General features: G+C 34.7%; 1 protein-coding gene across 12 annotated transcripts in view; it reads left to right on the top strand.

Moving 5' to 3' along the window:
* Positions 1–12,152, top strand: part of MEF2C (myocyte enhancer factor 2C) — a 134,787-nt gene that overhangs the window by 69,156 nt on the left and 53,479 nt on the right. For all 12 annotated transcript variants that reach the window (XM_074532560.1, XM_074532558.1, XM_074532556.1 and 9 more), the window contains one exon: positions 952–1,155. In XM_074532560.1, coding sequence (XP_074388661.1) covers positions 952–1,155 — 204 coding nt within the window. The remainder of the gene's footprint in view (positions 1–951; positions 1,156–12,152) is intronic.

Below are 12,152 nucleotides of genomic sequence, written 5' to 3'. Positions count from 1 at the left end.
ATTGTTTGATGTGCAGGTCTTTCATTGTCAAAACAATCCCTGTGGAAAATTAAGGTTTTGAAGAGAGTAATTATAATTTTCATACTGCCTGGATTTTGCATTATGTAGGGGCATTTGCTGGCCTACTGAGAACTTGCAAACAAATCCCTATTTCTTTCCTATATAATATGACCCTTTGTACTAAAAATGCCAGTTCATATTCCTAAGCATATGGCTTGAAATGAAATAAAATATCATATGTGTGTGTTCAGAAAACACTTTGTTTCAAAGGCTGCTGACCAGATATTTTCTTCTTTCATGCTTTATAATTCTCTTTTCTCATGAGTGCCATTTTTCACACTAGATATTTCTTCAAAAATATCATGAGTGTGTTTTATATATACATACATAACTATATATGTACATGAACAATGTATCTCTTTTGGAATATGTATATGTACATGAGCATGTATATGTACATGAGCAATGTATCTCTTGGAATACTTAAATAATTATGAAATAATTTCTTTGCTTCAAAGCTAGCAGGAGTTGAAATCAAAGTCAATTGGAAAAATCAGAATTGACTGCACTTGTTCAAGGTATTTACAGCTGCTCATCTGAGGTGCATTTTGGAAATATTGATGAGAAAGATGTATGCATCTAAAGGACATCTGAATTTAAAAGTTAAAGGTTGCAGTATCAACACTTCATAGCGCCAGTAAATGAAAATAGTCCTTACCTGTATCTCATATTTAGTGCAATGATAATTAGGTATTTCTCCCTTGTGTAATACATGCAACACACACACATACATATTCTATTTTGGAACTCTTTTATGTTCATTGATTTGTTTTCTGAGCATGTTCAATTCAAAGACAAAGCACTCAGACATTATAGCTCCAAAAAAAAGGAGAAAGACTACAGAGAGCAACTTGTGGTTTTCTCATGGATGTTTTTTGCTTTTCTTTCCAGGTGACTTTTACAAAGAGGAAATTTGGGTTAATGAAGAAGGCTTATGAGCTTAGTGTTCTGTGTGACTGTGAGATTGCTCTAATCATCTTCAACAGCACCAACAAACTGTTCCAGTATGCCAGCACTGATATGGACAAAGTGTTGCTGAAATATACGGAGTATAATGAGCCACATGAGAGCCGAACAAATTCAGATATTGTTGAGGTAAGAGTTTGTGTTTTGCTCTGAGATGGAAGTGCTCCAAGTAGGTTGTGTCTTCAAGTGTCTTCAAGCAGGAGAACAGAGCAAGACAGTGGTGTATATGCTTGAGCATTGGAGGTGACAAGACAAAGCTGCAGGAAATCCACATCTTTTGAGAGCATTTTATCCTTCTGAGTCTTGCAGAAACTTATGCAAAGGGATTTCTGGCTCCCTGTTTTCCAGGTTTCTGTGCTGCTTTGTCACTTTGTTGCATTAATCCTCTCCATGCCTTGACAACTACCTACCAGCTGAATCTCTTGCTTGTCTCCTAGTCTCTTCCAGGGACAGACTCTCCAGAAGACTTTGCATACTTTGTCTCCACAATCAAAAAGTTATAATATTGTCTGTCCAGGAGGAATTAAGAATACATTGTAAAAGATGTGGAAGAAGATTTAGAGGCATTTGTTGGTGGAATTTGACTGCTTTTCTTAGCTTTTTGATTGTTTACCGAGGGTGTCTAATAAAATACAAAAAAAAAGTTAATTTACAGTCTGCACAGTAAAAATATATCAGCTACTCAGAATATTGTTACCATACAGAATATTGTTACCATAACACAATAGTGACAGTATCAATGCAATAGTGTCAGAATGTTAGAAACACTGTTTAATTTTTTTACAATTATAAGGAGCAATTTTTATTTACAATTACTGAGAATTATTAATTTAAATTTAAAATTTTAAAATTTAAGTTTCTAATATTCATAGAAAAGTCAGTGTATGTTGCAATCACATTTGGATTCAAGCTATGCAAAATACATAAAGCCTTCAATGATTTGTTATTATAAAAAAAGCACTCGTATCTTAGACAGATATCTAAAAAATGGGTTATATGGCCTATACAACTTCTGTTTTTAAAGCACATGACTGATCTAATGGTATCAATTAAAAACATAATAGAAGGATTATGACCTGTCTTAAGGGTCAGTGAAAATTCAGTCCTGAATATATTGATGTATATGCTTAGTTTACTCCAGATCTTTATAAAGTAAGTTTCAGATTTTTGAATGATCTGGATATTGTCTGAAATACAACTTTGATACTTTTGGAATCTTCACCAGGGTTAGTCATGTGTTTGAGACTAGAATGTAAGTTAGTAAGTTATTTATACATAAAATATTTAAGGAAGGATAAAAGGTTCTGCATAATTAAGATTATTAAACTTGTTATAGAGTCACAGTCAGACCACCTTAGATGGGCATAGAATACGCACAGGAATATATATCCCTTCTCTGTCTATCCTTATGTCAGCATCTAGGAAGTTACTGTTTTGCTTCACTCCTTATCTCCCTCACATTCTGCCCCCCATTAGAAGAGGGTGAGGTTCTGACAGCAGAAAAACATTATATGAGTTAAGACTAGGAAGAAAGTGCATAATTTCTTCCTCCTCTCCATAATTTCTTTCCCTCTCTTACTTCAGATCCTTTGTATATACAGGAAGCCTTTCTTGCCCCCCAGATTTGGGAAGTCCAAAAGAATTCAAATTCTATGCCCAGAATTAAATCCTCTCCTCTTTTAGTGGCAAAAGGCCAGGAAATTCTTAGCAGAAGAGTTTCCTGTGCTATCTTTTCTTCTTCCTACAGGCTTTTGTGTGGAAATAGGTAGAAATACACTTAGGGATTTATTGCTTGCTTTACAGTGAATTAATACTTTTTATCATAAGGACTATGGTTATCCAAGGATCTTGAATGAAAACTTAAAATTTCAAATAATGTTGAAATTTTCAGAAAGATAATGCACTGCACCAGCAAAATCCCTTTCTGCATAAACAGCAGGCCAATTTGGATAGGTTCATCCGCAGTTTTGCATGCAGATGTGTAATTTTATGGCTATACTCAAAGTTTAGTGGGCAAGTCTTTTCACTTTTCCTAGTGGGCAAGTCTTTTCACTTTTCCAAAAGGAACAACATAAAAATGGACAATTGAAATAAATGTTACTTAAATTGAACAATAAACATGAAATGCCAGATGAAGTGAATTCTCTATCAGCTCTGAGTTTGACTGTCTGCTACATTTTTCCATGTTCTGCCTATAACATAAAATACCAGTACTGATATGGTGTTATATCAGTACTAGTAGAGTTTGAGAATCCCAGGAGTCCTTCTCCAGCATGTAGGTTTTGAACAGGAATTTGATATTGTCATGCCTTAAATGGATAATGAACATCACACTTACAAGTACAGTAGAGGATAGAGCTTTGATATATGGCTTGACTCATAGTGTAGTTTGTGTTTATTTTCAGGTACAGGATATAAATCTGCCACACAATTAAGAATTTTAATTGATCAGTTAAACTGATCAATTACACATTGCACATATTTTCATGTTAGGGGTCCATCTTCTTTTCCATTTCAGACAGCTAGATTTCACAGGTAAAAGTTTTTAATCTTGTCTTCTAGAGCAATCAACAGCAGCCGAGAAGAAGACAATACTATTAAATCTGAGCATTTTCAACTAAATGTCTATTCAATAACTATATTTCAGCAGAAGACAAGGGCATTGCTGTTCTTATAGATTTCTGCACAGCATTCAAGAGAGAAATCTTTTTTAGGCAGACCAATGAAAATTTGAAATACAACTGTCAACCATATAAAGGTCTTCAATTTGGTATCCAATTTCTGTTCACATTCAGCATAATATTGACTATTTAGTCACATTTGTGGTAGAACTGTTTTATCAGTCATTAAAATGAGGTGTAACTTCTTTTTACTATCTACATTCAAAGGAAATTAAAAGAGCAGCTCTCTAATATGTAGTTAATTACTTTTAACTAAAACCACTGCTATTCAAATACAAAAATTATATAATTTTTCATGCAGATCTAGCTAAAGCTGTTAATTTTATTAAGCAAATGTTTTCAATATAATGACTAAGATTAATTATATTTATCATTTATGAAAAAGTAAGTCTTCAGGCCATAACATTACTTAAAGTAACATCTACAGAAGAAAACATGATCATATATCTAACAAACTTCACACCGTTATTTAACAGAAAATTGGTTCCACCCAGCTTAGAGATAGATGATATCAATAAATCTGTCTTGATAAAAAAATGGAATGCTAGTAGTTAGAGAATTGTAAAGGCCAGTTACTTCTGTTGTTTGAAGTTTTCTGGTTTAATGATTTAAAATAGCGCTTACTTTCTTTACAAATGTAGAAGTTTTATTTACATGCAATAAATATAACTGAGATGATATTTCCAGTTGCTTCATCAAAACAAAGTTGATTAACATGCTATTTAATATATCTGAGTTTTTCAGGTCACAAAAATTGTCTACCAGGTGATTGTGTTTCAGTAAAGATCCAGTAAATATGCCTACATCGTACAAGGGCAAATAAAGGTCAATATGTACTCATGAAGGAGAAAATACATGCATTTTACACTCACATTTATTCCTTTCAAGCAACAGTGACAATTATTGTGCATGGAGATATTCATTAATTCTGGGAAACAAACAAACGAAACAAAAAAAGGCAACAAAACAAAATCAACTAAACAAAAAAGGTACATTCTGAAACTTCTATTTAGCATTAACTGAATTCTTAAATTTGAAGCCAATATGTCCTCACCCACCAAATTGTTCATACTACAGTAATGAATTCAATTTTCCTTCACTTAAAAAGTGAGATTATTTGCTGGATTTAGTAATTATTTTAAGGAATAGTAGAAAGTCTGGTGAGTTCATTCAATACAGAGGAGAAATAAAACATTTCATCTTTATGCCAACCTCCTAGTGTGTATGTCAATTCCAACAATAATATATCCAGCATAATCGTGTATGACTATGCAATAACCTACTTTTGGCAATAAGGAAATAGGAAAGAAAAAATCGACAGCATTTTACAACAGTCAAGTGCATGCATTATGTATTCTTTGGATTTATTAGAAATTAGGCCAGATCCTTTCCTTGTTTCTATAAAACAGAAGTAGGTGTATTTATTTTATTTACTTATTTCAGTGATATCCCACTGCCACACTGCTGTGATTAACAAGAATCCAGTTCTGTAACACTGTAAGCTCAGTACTTAGGAGCTCAGGAAAAACCTCAGCCTTAGATGGAAGGGGAGAGATTTCAGAGTAGGAATATGGGGAAATGTTTTGCTGCAAATATAATTAAAAGTCTAACTATGCTATAGAAATCTGTTGTGAGTCTTTGTCTAAGCCATCAAGCCATTGCTGATTTAAGGTGGAACTTCTTGCCTATTTTCTATCTCATTGTCCCCTTTTTTTCTAATTTCTGTCATGCCAAAGCATCAGCTACTGTTTTAGCTTTAGAAGACTTCTAGTGAGTTTTCATTGACTCTTGATTTTGCATCAGTTTCTAGTATACTAAGCTCAATACGCTGAGCCTTGCTCTGTGTGCACATAAAACATTCCTCCACAAATTATTCACTACTTTATCTTTTAGCTCTTTTTAAACCCCCAATTCATTAATTTATTTGACCCTGCTGCTTTTATTGTCTCTCTTTCTCCACCTGACTTCTTTTCATCTGCTGATTTAGTGGTCACTACCTTTAGTTCAAGTTCCTTTGCTGAGTCAGCTCTTTGAAATTCACCCCTATCTTCTATTTTCAGGCACACATGCATCCATCTCCTCAGTTCCCCCTTACCATACCACTGATCAGTAGCAGAGGAAAAAGCAAACCACAGACTTTATTAATCTTTGATTTTGCTGACTGAGGTTCTATGTCATGAATGCTAATCATCCACCAAATATCTTCATTTTGCAAATTAAATGGAGATAAAATCTCCATTACCTTACAAAAAATTCTTCTGCCAGCTCAGTGTTTTCTGAAATATCTCTTATTACCTATTTTTCGATCTTTCTATTTCTGGTACATGTCTTCAACTTCTCCTTTATTTCTCTCTCTCTCTCTCTCTCTCTCTCTCTCTAATTTTCTTTTAATCAAGTGTTAGAAGGATTTCATGGTACTCAACATGGATTTTTACATATAGGAAGATATCAGCTCCTGCAATATACTGGCATGTCTTTCTGCTTCAATAAAACCTTAACTTTATCTGGCTTTTCATCTATACATTGTCTTACTCTGTTAGGGACTGATTTTCCTTTATACTTGGTGGTCCTCCATCCTCTTTTGCCTCCTCTTTCTCATGGAAATTAAGTAAGTTTGCAAAACTTGGATTGGGTGAACTCTTGCTTTTAGTGATAGTGAAAACTTCATCAAGAATTAATCTGAAGTATTCTAAGGAGTAAATTATTTTAGGGGTATTGTGATGGGGTTGCAGATTTCCCAGGGAAAAACAAAACAAAGGAAACAAAGATAAGTAGTTCTAATTTGCAATAATATGTCACATTTTTAATTTATACATTATAGATTCTTTTTCATGGATTATGAGCATCTAGAATTGTCCTTTTAACTTGTTTTGCACAGATGTTCATTCTCTAGCAACTACTGGTGAATTGACCTTCCACAGAGTATTTTCGCTTTCCAGTGGACTTCTATGTTTGGTGAGGGAGAGCAGTCTTAACATAGCAGAAGAAATGTGTGCCATTTGCAGTTGCATTTTCCCCTAAGAGGAAGAAGTGAGGTTCTGAACATGTGAAATTCTCCCTGCAGATTGCTCATCCTTTGTGTTTTACAGCACACAGAGATCTTCAAAGACCTTAACATTAAAATAGCAAGGAACATAGTAATACCAAGACCTACAGGGCGGTGGAATTCAGAATTTTTTTATTGTGTGCTTTTTTGTTGGTTATAAAAACCATTGTTACTCTGGGAAAAAAAAAAGTGTCTAGTGAAAACATCCAATTATTGATGGCAATTCAGTCTTTCACAGATTTGTAGAAAAGCTACTTTGAACTGAAAATCCAGTTGTTTTTAGTATGGCCAGCCACAACATGTTAATTAGCTACTTTTAAATATCTCCTTGAGGGACATGAGTTAAAACTTAGTACAGCTTCACTTCAGAAGGCTGGAGTTGGTGAGAATGGCAGTCGGGTGGGCATGGACAGTATTGGTGCCAGAGAGGAATGCCACAGTCCTGTTTTGCCTATGGTCTTACTGCATCATATCTCATCAGTCCTTACAGATGTGCTTGGATTCTATGGCACATTAAGTTTAGTCACTTGATATGAAAGTTCTGAATGAGATAAAGAGAAAAGAAATTTTCTTCTGTCAATTATTTCTAAAGGTCACAGAGCTAATGACTAGCTAGGAGGTTAATTATATTGTAAAAGCCTCTTCATATCAATTAAGACTCTTATCTGTATAATCATAGTAAATAAACCCATACAACTCTCTAAATGTTCTCTTTTTAGGAAAAGTAAGGCAACTGTTGTAGCTTGTTTAATGTAATAAGTGTATTTTCTTCTCTTGTCATCTTAACACAATATTGCATATAAACAAGCTGTGAAATTGACATCAAGTCAGCTCTTGAACTGCTGAAATCTGGGGATTTCTTTCAGCTACTGTGGGCTGAAGACCTGGGACAGTATAGAAAGTAAGCCTGTATGTAAGAAAGGTTATTCAGGCTGATCTAAAGACATTGCAGTGTATTGGATACTGCCCTGGACTAGGACTCATGAGACTTCGGTTTTATTAATAGCTTTGTCAAATATTGTTTTGTGACCTTGGATAAGTCACGTTTCCTCTTAATGCTTTGGTTTTACTATCTTTTAAATGGGGATAGCATTATTGATTTACTTTATAAATTGGTTGAAGACCTGTTGCTAAAAAAACAGCTGGTGGTACCAGTCTCACAGGGCAGACATTTGAAAAGAGTCAACTGGCCAAAAATTTCCTTTGGATGACTATTTGGGCTTTTTAAATGCCTTTGTCTTTTTTCATTTTTAGAAAATACAAACCCAACATTATTGCCAATATCATGTATGACAGAACCAAAGGACTGAATGCAATATCTTCAGCATTTTTCCTTTGGTCTTTGCTTGCCAATTAATTTGAAATTGAACACAATTTGAAAAATGTGTTTGTAAATTAATGTCCTCATGTGAGTTTTTTCTGTGTTTTTTCTAAGCGTGACTGGTTAAAAAAATCTCAGGTAAAAATATCTTGCTTTCAAAAGTTTTACAAGTTTGTGCATTTTATCAATCTTGATTTCATTTTTTAAAGTAATTGCTTTAGAAATACATCTTTTCTAAACAAAAGCTGACATTCTTATCTAATTTTATTATTCCATGAATTTGGGATTCATTTAAATAGTAGCACAGAAAAACTTCAAAGCTGGAAAACTGTGTGTGACAATTCTATTCCATCCAAAGTAGTCCCTCAATGGAACTGCTGTTCCAGTCAGTGAGAGTGTCCAAAGTAGTCCTTCTACTGTGCTCATTAAGTAGCATTTTATTCCCTTCCTCCCACTTATCCTCCTGAGATTTTTGACTCTTCATATCCCAGGCTATTTTCAAGCTCTCCTTGATAATTCTGCATCTCCTTGTTACTCTGCATTTAATAAGTCAGAGACTTTAGTTGCTATGCAGTGTAGAAAAAGAAAAGTAGAGGATTTTTTATATTTCAAATTAATTCGGTACATAAAAAAAATGCAACAACGGGAAAGTTGCACAATTAATTTTCTCATTTTGCTTTGTCTCAAAAAAACCAGAAAACTTTTCATTATAATTTATTTCGGCAAGGATTTGGTTAACATGAAACATAGCTTGTGAGCCTAATATATCTCAAATGAAAGAAAGGCACTCACCTAAGAGCTACTTTTCCATATGTGGAACAAGAGAGAAGGAGCAGAAAAAAATGAAATGGATCCAAGTTTAATAATTCTGAAGCACATGATACGTGAGAAGCTTCTTTTGAATGTATTTAGGAGGCGATCTGGATGTCCTGTTTTAACCTTCTTGAGGATCATGTAATTTTATTTTTTATTGTTTTGTAATAGTTTTTAAAGCATTTTAATAACTTAGTGAATTTTTTTGATGAATTGTTGCAAAATTCTGAAATTATGAAAGTGAAAAATATGTGCAGAATATAACGTTTCCCATTTTTCATTCTTCCTTTTTTTTGCCAAACTGGAATTCTAAAGCTGTATTTCTTAGAGCAAGGTCTACTTCACAGAACATCCTTTCTTTCTTCAAAATGTTATATATCTGGCTAAGGAACTGGAAGTATCTTACATGTCTGTGTAACATTCTCAGACCTTAATAGTTCCAAAGTTTTATCCCAATCTAGTCACTGGGAAACATTCTTTGCTTTTGTAATCACTGTTCCACATAGTTGTTGTTGTATTTTGGTCTGTTTGCCAGAGGTTAGGTTTATTTTTAAATCCCTGTACTCTGAATTTTCTTTATTTTTCCAAGATTGGAAGCAGCTGCAATGCCCGAAGTTACAGGTTGAAGAGCTTGCTTCACAATCTGTGATGTGAAACCTCATTCCCTCCTCCTTGTGTTTTTCTTTTTTTTTTATTTTTTCCTAACAATGTGTCTTAACTGCTATTTGTCTAAAAATAGAACTGTCTCACTAAAAATAACTTGCCAGTCAGTCTTGCCAAGGAAAATGGAGAGGAATAGGCGTGGAATAGAAGGGTGAGTAATCCAGCTCTATTCACTCACTGATCCCTTTGAGAATGCAGGCGATGATAAAGTGCCCTCAAAAAACCACAGGCCTGACTTGCTCCCTTCAGACTCCTAGGTGCCAATAAATATTTTAGCCCAAGGATACACTTTATTTTCCTCATGGATCATAAACATTTTCTAAAATACAAGGCTGTATTTCACAGAAACTAACTTACTGTCAAAAACAGCTGACTTTCCTAAGGTCCATTTTTTTTACATTTCACATGTTTTTTAATTTATTTTAAGACAAGCAATGACTGAAGTGTTCTGTCAAGAATTACCATGAAATGTCACATATCTAGCTTGAATGAATGAAGCAAATAGTTGCTTTTCAATGATTTCATGTGCCCTCAAAATGCAATATGCCCTTTCTTTCTTATCAGCAAGAAAGAAAAATTTATTACTCTGATTCAGAGCAGTAAAAATGAATTGGTAGACATTATTTATTTCACTGAAAAATTAAATCTTAGTTGCAGAGCATTTCTGCAGATAGATACATTTTTTAATCTCTAAGTGTTCTGAAACTCAAGGTTCACCAAAAGACTGTGGAAGATTGAAATAGAAAAGGGCAGGATCTAATTTACTCAAAAATAAACCTGATGAGAAGCCTGCATAGCAGAAAATTTTCACTTGAAAAGCTGTCAAATTAGAGAAAGTCAATCTTCTTCTGTATTGCAGTTTTTCATATCCATTGCAGTATTGCAGTGTGAGATATTAGTAGTACTGTGGAGCAGAAGAAACACCAGGAGGGGCTGAGCATGTTATTTAAAATAGGAATGTGTGTTGTTCTGTACAGAATCTTTTGCATTTTGTTTTTGGTTGTTTTTTTTAACCTGAGTAACCTGGTCAAACACAGCAACAGGGTGTGGAAATGTCAGTGCAGTTCACAGGGTTATTTGAGCCTGAGTATTGTTTTGTTCAGTTCCTGTAGTGCTGCTTGTGATAAGATTCTGGAGACAAAGGACGATAATTGATGGAAAGGGACTTAAATCACTCAAAAAAGAATCAAGGCCCTTGTATTTGGGTACATCAACTCTACTGGTCTCCCTCCCCTTGTAGAGCATTTTATCTTCTTGCATGTTGGCCCCCTCTGCTCTTTGTAATGGAGGCAGGCCACAAGTGATTCCTTTATGCAGCACACACGATGTTATTGTGTCTGCATGGTGTATTAGTAACTACCAAGGCTGAATTCTACTATTGTATCTTCACTTCAAGCACAGAAAAATAGGACACAGTACCCTGCATTACCATTTTCAACCTAGATAGTGAGCTACTTACAGCTGTGTTCCAGACACAAAAGCTTTTGTGACCAGCCCATTTTTAATTTGCATCATTAAAATATCCCTGTTTTGTAAGACAGATACAAAATGTGGTTGTTTACCCAGATTTGTATGCAGCAGTGATAATAAAAAATGTAAAAATACTACATATTCTCTTATCTCACATCTTTAGTACAAATTACTGACCTTGTCCTCTTTTCCACCCAAGACTTTTTGTTGCATTGGATTCCCATAAGCTCTTGACTGTTCTTTGTTAAATCAGTATTGAAGATTATGCAACACTGAGTTTCTAGCAAAATCAGTTACATGATGCACGATTCTTACATGCTTACACATTCACATGGGTTTTTTTGATATGGAAATGTTTCCTGATGTGGAGTCTAAGCTACCTTCCATCAGGTTAAAAGAGCCTTTTGGTAGCAAAAGTCAAAAAATTCTCCTATGCCAAGCCCACTATTCGGGTTTTATTAGGTCCCTGATTAAAGCCTAGAGATGTCAATATGAGTGTTCAGACAAAATTCACATCTGCCTTGTTACTGTTTCTAACACAGACAAAACTTTCTACGGATTCTGCCTCTTTTTGTACTAAGCGATACTAGAATAGGTCTTATTTTTTAAAATAAATAAGACTTATTTATGGAAGTTGCCTTTCAGACACTGAAACTTCTCACAGAAAGAAAATTGAATGCTCCTGCAAATCTCTGCAGAATCAGGGCTCTTTTTCTGAGGCAGTCCCAGTGTCAGTAAGGGTGACAGAGCTGGACCGCCAATAGTTCATACTATGAGTAGCGCTTATAGCTATACTCAGAAGTAAAACTCCCTGCCACAGAGTCGTGAATTCCCTGAGAAACAACAGCACTCTGCAAGAGGGATTTCATCACCAAAGAGGATAGGGATGAAAAGCCAGTTTAATCCTGGCTTTTTGCCTACTTTACTCTCCTGCTAGGGAGCCAATATCTTAAATTTTCTGCTCAGGCTGGAGCACCTTACCCGTGTGATTTGCATGAAGCAAAATACCTGCACACCTCTCCTTCCCTAGACTGCACACAGATAGCACTCTCTTTATGAAATTGCTTTCCACAGTTTTCATAGCTCTGGTGAAAGTTCTGTTAAACTTCAAAATATACTGACTTTTCTTCCT

This window comes from Zonotrichia albicollis, chromosome Z (genome assembly GCF_047830755.1).
Source record: "Zonotrichia albicollis isolate bZonAlb1 chromosome Z, bZonAlb1.hap1, whole genome shotgun sequence".
Classification (NCBI taxonomy): Eukaryota; Metazoa; Chordata; class Aves; order Passeriformes; family Passerellidae; genus Zonotrichia; species Zonotrichia albicollis.
Note: the sequence above shows the minus strand (reverse complement) of the source record. Positions and strands in the feature narration are given on the sequence as shown.